The 14,298-nt window shown below is 37.0% G+C and overlaps 1 protein-coding gene across 14 annotated transcripts in view; it reads left to right on the top strand.

The window, feature by feature from the left end:
* SOX6 (SRY-box transcription factor 6) overlaps positions 1-14,298 on the top strand; it is a 366,009-nt gene that overhangs the window by 257,014 nt on the left and 94,697 nt on the right. For 11 of the 14 annotated variants that reach the window (XM_085224215.1, XM_085224212.1, XM_085224214.1 and 8 more), the window contains one exon: positions 13,018-13,141. In XM_085224215.1, coding sequence (XP_085080341.1) covers positions 13,018-13,141 — 124 coding nt within the window. The remainder of the gene's footprint in view (positions 1-13,017; positions 13,142-14,298) is intronic. The other 3 variants (XM_085224217.1, XM_085224213.1, XM_085224211.1) reach the window with 1 other exon arrangement.

Genomic DNA, 14,298 nt, shown 5'->3' with positions numbered 1-14,298 from the left:
GAGGTTTTTTCTAAACATCTTTTCACAAAGATGTTTGTGAGTGTCCTCATACTACTTTTCTATCTAAGCTTTTCTTGTTTTTTGTGACCATTCAAATGCCAAGGAAACCAAATATACTTTATTGTGGTCTCATGATGAAAGTCTACTGACAGCGTTTGGGCAGGACTTTTTTGGTATCGGTGGCCTAGAGAGGAGAATTAACTGCCAGATTGCTGCCTTGTATATACAGAAAATGAAATGAGAGTGAATACTACAAGTTTTGTGAGGAAACTGAAGGTGAGGAATAAGATGATTAAATGAAGGAGAAAAAAAAAAGGTTTCATAAATAGAAGAGTCATAAATAAATACTGTAATAATAGATGTGAGTGATGGAGTGATTTCCAAATATGTTTTTTCTCTTACTGAGGTTGTCTACTGCTATGATTAGCAGACCTGGCTTACTGATCTCTTCACTCAGCAGAGAAACGTTAAATGTATCATGCTCAAAGTAGCTCCTTTAAGAGGTGGAGGTGGTCTTCCCAGAGTAAGTTTTTAAGTAAGACAGGTATAGTGTGTCCAATCCAGTCACCCAAGTGATGACTATCCAGGAGTGCAGCAAGCAAGTGATATAGCACAGTGGGTCTTGGAACGCTGAAATACCAAGTGAGGGCTTTGGAAAAGATCAGGGAAGCATAGTCTACATATTTACACACATATATAATATGTATATATAGATATATATTTTGAATATATGAATCTATGTGTGTATATATTATATATTTACGCATGTATTTATGATGAGTATTATTTTCTCTTCATGCTTAGAAATAAGTGAGCATCTCTATGGATGTATGTATACAGATGTATACATATATAAATATGATTTTGCTTTTCCTTTAAGAAAATGCTTAATGGGGAAGTTTCTGCTTTTTAAAACTTGTGGCTTTATAATGGCATGTTAATACACACTGACTTCCCTAGTGAATGCTGGTAGTGCATACTTTAAAGAATAATCTTCTCCTAACAAGTAATCTTCTCCTAACAAGTAAAGTTCCACAAAGATGCGTCCAATGTATTCAAACATTGTCATGTATAAGACAATGCTACAAATACTGAATTTCTGGACAGTTATTTCCTCAACAGTTGAACTCTCAAAGACCTTCAGAGTGGAGCACAGTGTCTTACAAATAAACACAGATGTAACAGATCTGCTAAACAGATTTATCTTAAGAAGTTTTTTTGCCTTCTCTTTTTTTGGTAGTCTGTTTGGATAGGCATTTTTGCTGTGTTCCTTCTCTTCATTCATGTTGGCCAAATGACCAAAATTAGGGTAACGGCAACTTACTTCCCGGATCTGACTGTCACTTGGGCTTGCCTTCACAGCTCACAGTTTTGCAAGATATTATATTAGGCTGGTAGGTTCCACTCTTGATTGTACCACCAAGTCAACCCTCATCCTTACTCTTGTTCATTTTTTTTCTTTTCTCTTTATATGTCTCTTTCATACCTATTTCAATGTATGTGAAAAGTTCAGCACTATCTAGTTCCTACTTTGGGAAAAAAAAAGTAGCACTTCAGTTGCTCCTGCAAATTCTTTCACCCTCTGAGCAGTGATTAATATACAGGTTTAAGAAGAATTTTTAAACAAAACCTGGAAAAAAAAAAGGAAAAGAGCAAGTGTGCAGGCTAATGGTGTACCCTGAGGTGAGCAAAGTGCATTTTATTAACAAGCCAAGCATAGCAAAAAAGCTATTCTACAGTGAAATTAATAATTACCAAAAAGATTTGCTAGCATTATTGTTGTATCCTTTATGAGAATATGGGCAACATGTTTAAAAAACATGGGAAGTGTGAATCAAAGCCCAAAGATTCAAACTGGTCTCAAATTTTTAATGTGAATTCTATTCATATGCCCCTGGTGCATAGACTGAAATATAGTCTGTGGTTAAGAACTGTCTTCAGAGTTGTGCCACTTAACCTGAAAATTGTATCCATTCCTTTGACAGTATGGATTTTTAATTTTCTTTACAATCCTGCTTTAACAAAGCTTTAAGGTAGAAGGGCATCTTCGTGCCACATGTAATAGGTGCCTGACTATAATACATAATTTCAGCCCCAAATATTTTCCAAAGGCAAGGTTTGTTTATTAACTGAACCCCATGCTGAGATTCAATCAATCTAATACAGGCAGAGTTTGAAGTTGAACATTCAAACATATACCCATATATCTTGGGCATATATCTTACATAATGATGTTGGCCCCAGACATCTTTCTGGGTTTGTTTATGTCTGTTATGGATTCCCCTCATTATCCATTCTGTTTGAGGGATTCCCTATGGATTCAGCCAGTTTATTGCATACTTTTTTAATTTTATGCCAAACTGAACGTTCTGAGTGGCAGCTCGTATGGTAGCTCTGTACAGCTTCCTCTCAAATCCAGAGATAAATGTTGTGATTAAGGTTAAATAAAATAATAAGAAAACCAACGTACTGCAAAATGGTTCGTAGGAGAATGCTCCATGAGAGGTGAGAGAGTTATAGAAGTAATAGGAATGATACAAAAATTAAGATGTTGACTACTTTTCCTATTTCTATTCCTTTTAATTACTGTTAACAATTAGAGCGATAATTCTGTGATTTACAAGATCTTCCTTACTGAGCATCTACAGTAGGAAAACTCATTGATTAAATTTCGTCAGAGAGAAGGGATGCTTTAATGTGCCAGTGGCTAAGCACGTGTGCACACAGCTCCCGGTAACATTAATTGGAGTGTCATATGCAGATCAGCTGGAACACAACATTTAATAGAGAAAGCAGAGATTGGTGTGGGCTGCAATCCACTCTCAGGAGTGGGTGCTCCTTTACTGAAGTAAGGAGAGTTTTTGGGGCTCTACTCCCAAGAGGTGAATGCCACCCTTATTGTATGCAGCGAACAGTATCCATTTAGTTCTTGTAGAAGAGTTTACTTGGAGTAATATATGGCCCAAAGAAACTAGAGCTAAAAGACAGGTTTTTCTTATAAAGCCTTTGCATTATGAAAAAGGTTGTTTTCAATCTGAAAACTAGGATTTATAAACACTTAATTCATCAGTTCCCCGTGCCTTTCATTTGAAATAAACAGCCAGTAATATTATTTTAAAATAAGGCAGAAGGTGTAACAAAAATGAAGTAATGTTTTGAGAAATATGTGATTGATGATTAAAAAACAGAGAGAGAAGGGGGGTGCGGGGTGGTCAGTGCAGCGTTCATTAGTCAGGCAAAACTTCTATTCAAGTGTGCATTAAGTCGGGAAGACTAGACAGTGTGTCTGGAAAATTATTCTTTCTTTGAGCGTAATCTCTCAGAAATATCCCCTTGTTCCTTAAACTGAAGGCATCCTTTGACCGATGTAGTTGTTTTATATCTATTGATGCTAGAGAAAACAAAAGAAACTTTAAAACCTGGAAACATAAACTTCATTGAACCACTCACTTAAAAAAAAATAAAAATAAAGGGGAGGGTGGGGGACAGGGGTGGGAGAAAGGGAGAAAAAAAAAAAAAGAGATAGAACAGAAAGAAATCGCAGTGGATGTTTTCCAGGAGAGAACATGCTATGCTGTGTAAAGGGGGCTAGTGTAACAAGAAGTCATCTATTCTTGATTTCTTTAGACAGCTAGAGCTTTGTGCCTTGTCTAGTTTCTACGTTTTAAGAGCTTGTTCTGTGTAGCAGAAATAATACAATAAATGGGTTTAACCACATTTGTCTCAGCTAGACAGTCTGCTTTGTCAAAGATTGCTGGTACAACATAAACAAATTATGTGTTTGTAGTGCCTTTCAATGAAAGCCTATCTAACAGAGTAGAGATTGTGTTTCGGCAGCTGTAGATTTAATCTCCTACCTGTCAGTTAAAACAGGCATTTCCTGAGCAGATAAGGCCTGGCTGTGGAGGGGAGGACAGCCACAGCTGGACAAAGGGCCATTGTTGCTGCCTGATAATGCTATGTAGATTTGCCCGTGCGTTTCATTGCACAAACTCTGGGCATGCTGCAGTTGCAGAACCAGCTCTTGAGCGTGGATTCGGCAGGCAGAAATTGAACTGCAGCCCAGCTCCGTGCTCCTGCTTCCTACCGACTGCCGTGAGCAGCTGAAGAAAATAGCCCCACTAAGAGCGGGAGTGCGAGCGGAGGATTTGTGGCAGAGATCTGTTGGCAAGCCAGAAACTCACTTTAAATAATGCTGGAGTTCTTACAAAGCAGAGAAAGCCAGAAAATTGGAAGGCTGGCATTCCTTCTTGAATATCGAGGGTAGTCTGCAGAAAAGGCAGCACAGCAGTGTGGATTTGGGTTTGAAGGATAGCTGTTGCTGGAATTTTAACACCCAAACTTGGATAGGAAATACCTAATGCTCATTTAAAAATGGATTTCCTGGTTTTCTGCCTTATTTTACCTTTTAGAAGATTTTATTCTTTCAACATGTTTTTATAGATGAATCATAAATGCTGTAGAAACTTGAGGAGCCAATATAACTGACTTGAGCCAGACACAGTTGGAGTAGGAAGGAAGCAGGCTGTGTGTATGTCGCTGGGATGTAAGAAGCCCTCTGTTGCTTACTCCCAAATCTACAATAATTACTGTACACCTAGCAGTGGCAATCACCTCAGTCACTGCATGCAAACAGACCAGTTTCTTGGAGCCTTTTCTGAGTAAAGATGGTCAGGTTGTGTCAGAATCTGAGGAATCCTAGGAAGAGATGGAACAAATTAATTTTTACATGCAATCAGTATTCTGATTTGACTTTGATCTCTAGACACAGGAGTTTTCTGCCTTAAACCAGTTCTGCACGTAATTGCCTGTGATAACCCTTTGTGTTTCTATCTAGACATTCCATAAACATCATGTGATTTGGGGAAGTTATCTAGGTTACTCTCCTGAATTAAATCTCCTTCAAAAATATATCATAAATACGAATATTTTCACTGGGTGTGAATAACTCCTTTGACCCAGCCTCTTGCACATTATCAGGTTAGGCTGGAGGAAAAATAGCAACACTGTCTATGTAAAGGTAGACAATAAAGGAGGGTTAATTCACAGAGGACTAAATACCTGAAGAAAGCAGTCATAGGACTGGGTGAGATGGAAAAGACATATCCTTTTCATAGCTGTGACTCACCTCCACCTTTGTGTCCTGCCAGCACAAAAGCATTCATGGGCTAAACTCTGTGCCGCTGGCATGTACCTGTTCCACTGCTGCCTCACTCTGAGTTTCCAGCAGAGCATGTCCCTCACTAGCCATAGCTTTCAACTTTGGGTAGCCCTTTATACAGCTGTGCAATAGGATGTGCAGGTTACAATCTGTGGATTATAATGGAATTGCTTTATACTTGCTCTGCATTGTTACTTCTGCGTTGGAAAAAGAGACAAGGGTCACTTTGTATCAGTGTCCTCCAGTGTACCCAGCAGACAGAACATGGTCTTTGAGCTTGAATTAATGTTTGTATTCAATAGCTGTATGTGCTTTGCAAAATATAGTTACAATACAGAATGATTACAAACCCTTGAATGTTGTCAGGAACGTAGAAAACTAAAAGCAATGTGCTGATCATGATGAAATTCTTCTCGTATTGAAGTAAATGGCAGAACACCTATTAGTCAGTTAGTCCTGACTTTCAGATACATTCTGTAGTTTTTTCATATCAACAAAAACAACCTCGAAGTTTTGTTTGGAGGCACTAAGATATGTCTCTGTTTTCATTCTCACTTATTCTGGAGCTGTTTTTTAGAGCAAAACACTGTCCTTTCTTTAGCAGTCATCAGCATTGTAGAGTTATGTGATGTTTTGCACTGCACAATGCAAGCCCTTCTACTGAGGGAATTAGTTTCCCATTAATAACTAGTGATGGCTACTACTCAAAAAAAGAACTCCCTCTTGAAAGGATGTGGGGGGAAAACTGCTTGAAAGCACCAATATGAAATGCAAATTTTAAAGCATCTCTTGCTTTAATTTTTTCCATCAACAGAAAATTTCAGCATACTCCAAAAATCTTGCATGTTTTGATATCACCGTATAAACATAAGCTAATGGGGAATTTCTGACATAACTCATATTTAGATTTGAGCTCAGGTAATGGAGCTTCTGTATATAAACTATCAACAAGTATCATTAAACTGCAATATTTTTCATATTTCGGCAAGAATAAGACAAGGTGCAAATGAGAAACATACATCTTCACTAGTCTTCGGAAATATCTGAAATAATTGACTTGCTCAGTCTTCTGTGATGGCTTGGTGACCACTAACTGTGACAATTTGCATAATAGTCAACTCTTCACTTCTGTAGAGATAACTGTTTGTATCTGATTAAAATTAGGACTATTTTAGTTCTCTTGACTTTTTGAGAAGTTGCAAAAATAGAGATTTGCTGTTATGCTTTAACCAAACAAATGCACACATGGGGATAACAATATGCTGAGTTTATGCAGATTTTACAACACAAATCTGAATAAAATACCCACTAATAGACCCTTAAGGAGTAATAAACACACATGAATTTTCCTTAGTTGCACTTTAAAGTGATTTTAACATACTACTAGACCTTAACAATAATATTTAATTGACAAGATTATGCATTTGTATGGATTGAGAAGGTGGTAGATCTCTAACTCCAAATGAACTATAAATTCACTTTTGCATAACATGTTTTATTTATTTCTGTACAGCAGAGATGTTCTCCATCCCTCCTAGTGAGAGTTTCTTAAAATACAGACAATTTAAATAGATTTAATTACCATTTATCATACTCTTCATGAGATCATCTTCAGTTGAATTCTCTACTTCCAGGTAGTCAAGAAAGCTGGATAAAAACAGAGCCATGCAACAAGAAGCTAATAAAAAGGAAACAGGAACTAGTGTTCTAAAACATTTTGTTTTCTGTGTGGTTGGTAGCATTTTTTCTGTTGCTCCCTTCTTTATTTCCCAAGCAGATGGAATTTATGTTCAGTTCATTTAAAGTTTTGAAGTAGAGAGGAAGAAGTAGTAAAAAGTAAGAATGCTCTGTCTCTCTCTATGATCATGGCCACAATTTTCACATTAATGCTGTGGCCAGTGCAGTAGACTTAAATCTCCAAATTGTGCTGAACTGTTGTGCAAATGGAAGGAAGAGAGGGAAAAAGAAAGAAAATTAGCAGTTAGAATTCATTTACAAATTCTGTAGCGGATTACGTATTTTTCATACTGTTTCCTATATGAAATGTTCTCACTTTGCAAGTCTATGGTATCTTTTTTACAGTTTATTTGCCAGCACTTCCCCTGGGATCTCATTGGCAGACATGTTCTTTGTGGCTCATGTACTTCACTGAGAGGAAATATTTTTCAATTAGACTGTAGATAATTGGATGGCAGATAAATTAGAACATAATATACGTCCCTATATAGTGATATAGGCTCTACTGATTCTATATTGCTAGCAGGAGCAGAAAGCAGCTGGTGTATAATTTTCAATGTGGGAGCTATGTCAATGCAATTTTGTGTCTCTTAGCTATGATGCAGTGCCTGCGTGATCACTTTGGGCCGGCTGGAGCACACCTTCCATAGGTTGTCCTTCCTTCTACACAGTAACAGATGATTCCCAGGGATCATTTGTGCTAGATGAGATTTCTCACTTAAGCATTTGGGTCTGTTCTCACATATTATCTTAAAATTAGAGATTGTTAGACTTTGATGGTGCATTAATTCAGAGTCTTGATAGTTCATCAGTTACATTTTTGAGCTCAGAACAAAAGGCCCAGCCACCACTGGCAGACAAACTAGCCAAGTCCTTTATATCTGTTAACCCAGCCTGACAGTCACTTTGCCTCATCAGAGTAGCACAAATAAAACAGCCAGACCATTCAATTGTAACCAAAAGACCTTTTCATTTTTTCAGTACAATTCTTCTGCAGTTTAGTAAATAGATCATTTTGGGGACCGAAAAAAGAAATCAGTCACAGCATGATTTCATTTGAATACTGGCAGAGCTGGGGAGGAGATTAGGACACAAATCTGCACAAATCTTAGCACTGCTTTGAAGCGTTGTGGTCTCACTAACTTTCAGTACTTGACTTCTGGTAGAAGTCCTTACATCTGTATTTTTTGTGACGGTTACTTTCTTGCACTGTCACCAATATAATCTAATAAAAATAAAAGCAATTTCACATTTTTTCCCCTTTTATTTTTGTCTTACAAAGATCATCGACAACAACAACAAAAAGCCTTGTTTTTAAATAAAATTCCATGGCATTATAAAAATGATAGTCATATGTCATATACAAAGCACTTAAAGTAGAGGTGAGGTAAACACAGGGTATTTAAAATTGTGTGTTAGTATAGTGTTACTGTGGGCAAAAAACACTGCCTTCAGTGGCAGTAAGATTTTTGAAATAAATGAACCTAGAATGTAATTTACTGACCCAGCAGACATAACTATTATTTTCCACCATATTCTGCTACAACCCTAAAATTTTTAAAGGAGAGTGTAGAAAATTTCAAATATATTTTTACTATAGAAATTAAATCTTAATGATTACCTAAACAGGATAAAGTTATAGTCTGGCCATACCAATTAGTTAAGAAATTCAAAATTCTTAGAAATTCCAATTTAAACAGTGGAAAGCTTAAGGCTGCCTGTGCATTAGGTTTTCGCAGAAATGCATCACAGTGCTTCATACCACTCTATCACCACAGTTCATACACTAAATGTGCTGTACATCCTAAAGAAAAAAATAAAAAAAAGTCAATTCAGCAAGTTCCAGTGACTGTTTCTGAGATAACACATGGTGGAGTACTCCTTTAGATTCAGTACAGATCATGGAATTTCTATAAGTTTAATGTCAGGGTCAAATTGTTCTCTGGTGGGAGAATTCAAAGGCAATGGTTTTAAGTAGTTGGATGTTGAATTACTCTAGAGATTAGAGTGTATTTAGCCTATCACATTGTTTTGCATTAGTGCTGGTTGCAATGATAAAATATTACAAAGTCTGTGCCTGCTCTCAATGGCACTTTATTCTCCCCTTTCCTGGAGCCATCTGCACAGGAGAGGCAGCTTGTCAAGTTTGATCCTGAAAAGTTGGAGAGGAGTTCGGCCACCAGCATAGGCTTGGGTTTCTTTATGTTCTTGGAGTCTGTGGTCAGCTCAGCTACACAGAAGTGTGCGAGCTACCTTTTTTGCTTGCACTGCTGCCATCATTTTCTCTGAATGCCTTTGCTTCTCTAACTGCAATGCTAGTTGTTTTAGAAGCACTTTTGTTTTTTAAAGACAGAACCCTTCCTGTTCCTTAGATGTTCTCACTAGTTGTGCTGTGTTGCCTGTCCAAAAGAGGTCATTTTCATTCAGCATAATTTCCATTGCTGTGGTAAGCCGTATCACTCTGGCTTCCATTTGCCACGCACAACACTAAACATCAGTGACTTTCTAACAAGGACTGTCCAACCTAAGACTTCTAAGATTAGCATTCACGTACCTCTGGGACAAAGCACTGCAGATTTGCTCAGCTTATCAAGTGGGCCACCAGCTTGTATCATTTCAGGGAGAATCAAATTGGAAGTTGCTTCTTGAACTAATCAGGGCTGATTTGCTCTAAAGTTGCTTCCTGACTTAGATCTCAGGCAAGGAAGTGCTGTAATCAGTTCCCAGGGGCTGTCAGAGTTGTGATGGGATATTAAAGGAATGGTACACTACTTTTTAAGAATTTCCTGATCTTGGTGGCTGCTTGTGTTTAACACAATTAAACCTGAGCTTGTTGTATAGAAAAAGAAATCAATCTTAAATCTTTAAATAAGAAAAAATAAGAAATCTTTAAATAAGAGAGAATTTTGGAAGGAATATCCCCAGTATTCCATCAGGCTTTGCTCCATTTCAGTTAAAGGTATAGACTGGCAGAATTGTTCAGAACCAGAAATTTATTACCCATCACACACACACACACACACACACACAAAGAAAAAAAGAAAAAAAAAGAAAAAAAAAGAAAAAAATCTTCATGAAAGAGAAAATGAGTCCCCCCGAGTGTCACTGTTTGCATATTATTAGCCCATAGTATGGGCTCTGCCAAGTTGCTCTCTGACTGACTGCTGCAGATGCTCTTTCTCAAGTATTCTGAGTGAGATCTTTAGTGCAAGTCTTCGGGGACAAACAATAGCACCTGTTCCTCACAAGATAGCAGCCCAGTTAGTTCATTCATGTATCTTTAATGAAGCTCTAGGGCAGATGGCAAAAAATGGCATCATCAACAACTTAGCACAGAGGAGACAAAAGGGGAAAGTGCCGATCCAACAATACGCTATTTTTACGAATGCAAAGAGACAGAGTCAAGTTGTTTCTCGGGCATCTGCTATCATTTTGCTTTTCAGAAAGACCTGAAGAACATCTCAGCAATTAAAATTTCTGGGCATGTAGCCGAATTTATGAAGTGCACCCATTAGTCCCTCCTCCCAATTTCTCCCCCCTCAGTAAAATCAAAACAGGGAGGAAAATGCAGCAACAAATCTCCTTGAAAAAAATTGTAAATAAAACCTGTCTATTGTATTTTTGATACTCATTTCACATCTAACAATACAGTTATCAGGGATGCTTGTACAATCATTGGCTTTTTAATGCTTATTTGTGCTTTTCACTTGACCTGTGCTGATAATGGACATCCATGGATAAAATAATTCTGGATGAAACCAGCACTGACCTAGGAATAGTATTTAACATGTGTCAGTGAGAAGACCAGTGAGAGGGAAGGATTGTCATTTGGTATGGGCTTCTTTCAGTAATTCTTTTCAGCGTAAGCTGCAATTTGCTCTCTAAATGTAAGTCCCATTTAGTCAGATTTATGTTGATTTATATAGGCCGCGGATCTGATCTCACGCTCAAAGTACCTCGTAGAAGGGGAGCAGATAGGACACTTAGATAGAACATGCAGTGGTAATTCTCCACACTTGCAGAAAACATCGATAGTCTTAAAAAGTCTTTTGGATAATAGTGGATACCACACTACAGCATTTCATAGCGAAGAAGCCAATGACCAATCCTAAAGGATTTGGTGCTAATAATATGTTTCAAATTAATTTTATGACACCATGGTGTGAAGAGTTAGTGTGAGTGTATGTTTGCAACATTTAAGTCCTGCTCCGTTTTCCTGAATCTTCTGAGTTTGTGTTGGTGTTTTGTACCTGTGCAATTTCCCTTGAAATACCAGCTGTGCTTGGCAACTGAAGGCAATATTTGTGAAACCTTGGGTTCATTGACTAGATGGCATTTGGAAACTATGGAAAATGATTGTTAATTGTATTATGTTTGAATTCTACAATATCCTGCAGTTGTTTCTATCAGACAAAGACTGTGTTTTCATTTGCTGAACTCCTGTAGAGCCAGTGTAAAGTAACACCATACAGCAAAACGTGCACCATTTTATCAGAGGTAAATGCCTGGTCTGGGCACAGGGGGATCAACTCCAATCTAACCAAGTTTAACTCATAACCTAAAATGCACAGCCAGGCTTACCTCAGCTAAAATGAAAGAAATATCTGCTCAAAGCGAGTTTTTTTCACGCCCCAGTGCCATAGCAGTAATTGCACAAAGACCTTTTTATTATAAGTTGATTTTCTTGAGAAATGGATTTAAAAAAAATACTGTAAAGTGTTTATTTTTTGTTTGACCTTTATTAACCTACATCTTAGGGCTTTCCCAAGAGGAGAGTTGTTGGTAAATTAACCCTCATAGACACACACAGTAGCATTTCTGCACTGCATCAATGGTTATGAATGTAATGGGGATATGACAAGAAAATTTGGCACTATTTAAACAATGTCATAGGTCACCATATGGGATTTGGCAAAAAAAAAAAAAAAAAAAAAAAAAAGTTTTTTAGGAATTAAAATGAAAACAAAAATGCTTGAAGTGTACCTTAACTTTTTAATAGTACTTGATACCATTGATTTATGGTGGGATGAAGGTGAACTTTTTTTTCTGTCTAGAACAGTTTCTTTCTATCTTTGATAAATAAATCAATATATGTTTACTTAACTACTAATCAGACAAATTATAGTCAAATGCTTGGGTGGCTGTGTGGTTCAGAAATAATGTATAAAATCTCTTAGTGATCCTACCCATTGTGTCATATGTAGCATAAATTAAGGTACTAAGAAAAAAGTGGGTTTAACAGACACTGTTCTGTCACATCTCCTGTTTTCTATATGTTGAATGCAAATCCTAGTACAAAGTGAAGAACGTTCTGTTTTTGTACATTTGTACTCTTTGATACATTTATTAAGGTCAAATTAAATTTGATATAGTAGGTTTTATTCTGAAATGCTCGGTGTATGCAGCTCCATAATTGCCAAGGTACATGATAGTGCATAAAACTATAAAACCGCTTAGACAGACGAGCAATTTATACATTACAGTGAGGTGTGTATGGCAAAAGATGTTAGTTTAATTGGGAGCCAAGATGTTGGAGCCTTAAATCTTAAGAACTGAAATATTGTCTAGGAGACTATTTAATTCTGCAGTGAATTTTTTGAAATGATGTACCTGACCTGTGGTGAAAAATACAATGTTGTAAGATCTCAGAATTAAAATTACCCTAAAGATACTAAAATTTTAATATCAGAGTGGCTACTGCAGTGTTATATTATTTCTAAAATACTTGTCATTCTGCTGTCCATGACCAAAGATAAGCAGCCTTGTGAAAGATTAACAGAAATGCACACCACTCTTCTTTTTAAAGAATCTATGGTATGTTTGAAAGGTTTTATACGTTTTTACCTCATGCCAGGGCAGAGATTGTTAACTAAAAATGAAAACAAAAAAACTAGCAAGAAGTAGGAAAATGTGCAGTTCACTGAGACTGCTACACCTTTGACACTGAGGGAAAACAATGTTAGTTGAGGGCTTTGATGTGATAATGTGAAATTGGCAGGGATTACATTAAGGAGAAGGTTCTGTGAGACTGTGTGTACACAAGAACACTATCAGTACTGCAGAAATACCTGTCAAGACAAATCTGTGCTATTTCTGATCAGAGACTCTCTTCTGTTTAGCAGGTTCAGGGTCACATGCCTCCGCTCATGATCCCAATTTTTCCACACGACCAGCGGACACTGGCAGCGGCTGCTGCAGCCCAGCAGGGATTCCTCTTCCCCCCAGGAATAACTTACAAGCCAGGTAAGCTGACAGGGATGTGAAGCATTTAACATTTTAAGATATTAATTGTAGCTTCTTATGCAATCTGTCTCATATGGAGGATACTATGCTACTGGCATAGCTGGTTGGAAATAGTGTGAAGTTTTGCAGCTCCACTTCAAAAGGCTTCTGGTTTGAAGGATGTAGATGGAATATTAGTTATTGAAACGTTCTGTCTTTTTTTAACCATAATTTCCCCAAAAGTCATTTTTTCTAAATATTGGCCTATTAGTGTGTGCTAATTTGCATCTGCTCTGCCCTGTGCCATTATACAAAAGCTATGTATCTGTAATTAATTGTGTTATCTTCAGTATACTTGTCTTGTGCCAAAAGTGTTATTCTTAATTAGTAATAAAAGTCAGAGCAAGCATAGTTTAATTATCAGGCTTCAAATGGGCAACTTTTTGTTTGATTTCAATCTAAATAATAAAAGGTTTCAGTAGTTCAATCCTATTCATCAGACTTGTAACAGGTCATATAACCTTGCAGTGAAATATGTTTTGAGATGATTTAGCAAATGTTATGATTTCTTTCTTTTTTCCTCTGAGTTTACAGGACTCCTGGGGAATTCAATTAGGGATATAATGGTTTGAAGCTACTTTCAGAGCCTCCTTGTAAACAGGGCTTTAAATGTTTAAAGACACATTGCCAAAGGAATTCAATGTAGGAAGATAGTTAAGTAAATACGAGTCAACCTTATTTTCATTTGTGCATTCTTTGTAAGTGACCTCAGTCCAGAAGAAGCCACCTTATTTTGCTCATTAATTCCCCATCAAGCTGCCTTTAGCATATTAACCTGATAATAACTACAAAACATAAATACCAGTTTCCTTTTTTGACATTAAATATAAAATGTACAAAGTAAAGCATTGATCCTGCTTCGCCTGATATTAGTGGTATTTCTGCAGTTGACTGCAGCAGGAGCAGGGTCATATCCAAAGTAAAGCCTCAAAATAGATGATATAAACAGTGTGCTAATTAAAAGCCAGGTTGAACCTAAAATCTCTTCTAGCAAGTTTACTTAATATTAGATGAAATGAGGCCAAACAGGATTTCAGCAAGCATTTCCGTTCGTCCAGCTCAAATCTGCCTCTTTAGTCTAGAGACATTCCTCTTTAAACACCAAATATTTTTAAACA

Source organism: Meleagris gallopavo, chromosome 5 (assembly GCF_905368555.1).
Source record: "Meleagris gallopavo chromosome 5, MGAL_WU_HG_1.1, whole genome shotgun sequence".
Taxonomy (NCBI): Eukaryota; Metazoa; Chordata; class Aves; order Galliformes; family Phasianidae; genus Meleagris; species Meleagris gallopavo.
The sequence above is the reverse complement of the archived record's forward strand: the minus strand, read 5'-3'. Positions and strand labels throughout refer to the sequence as shown.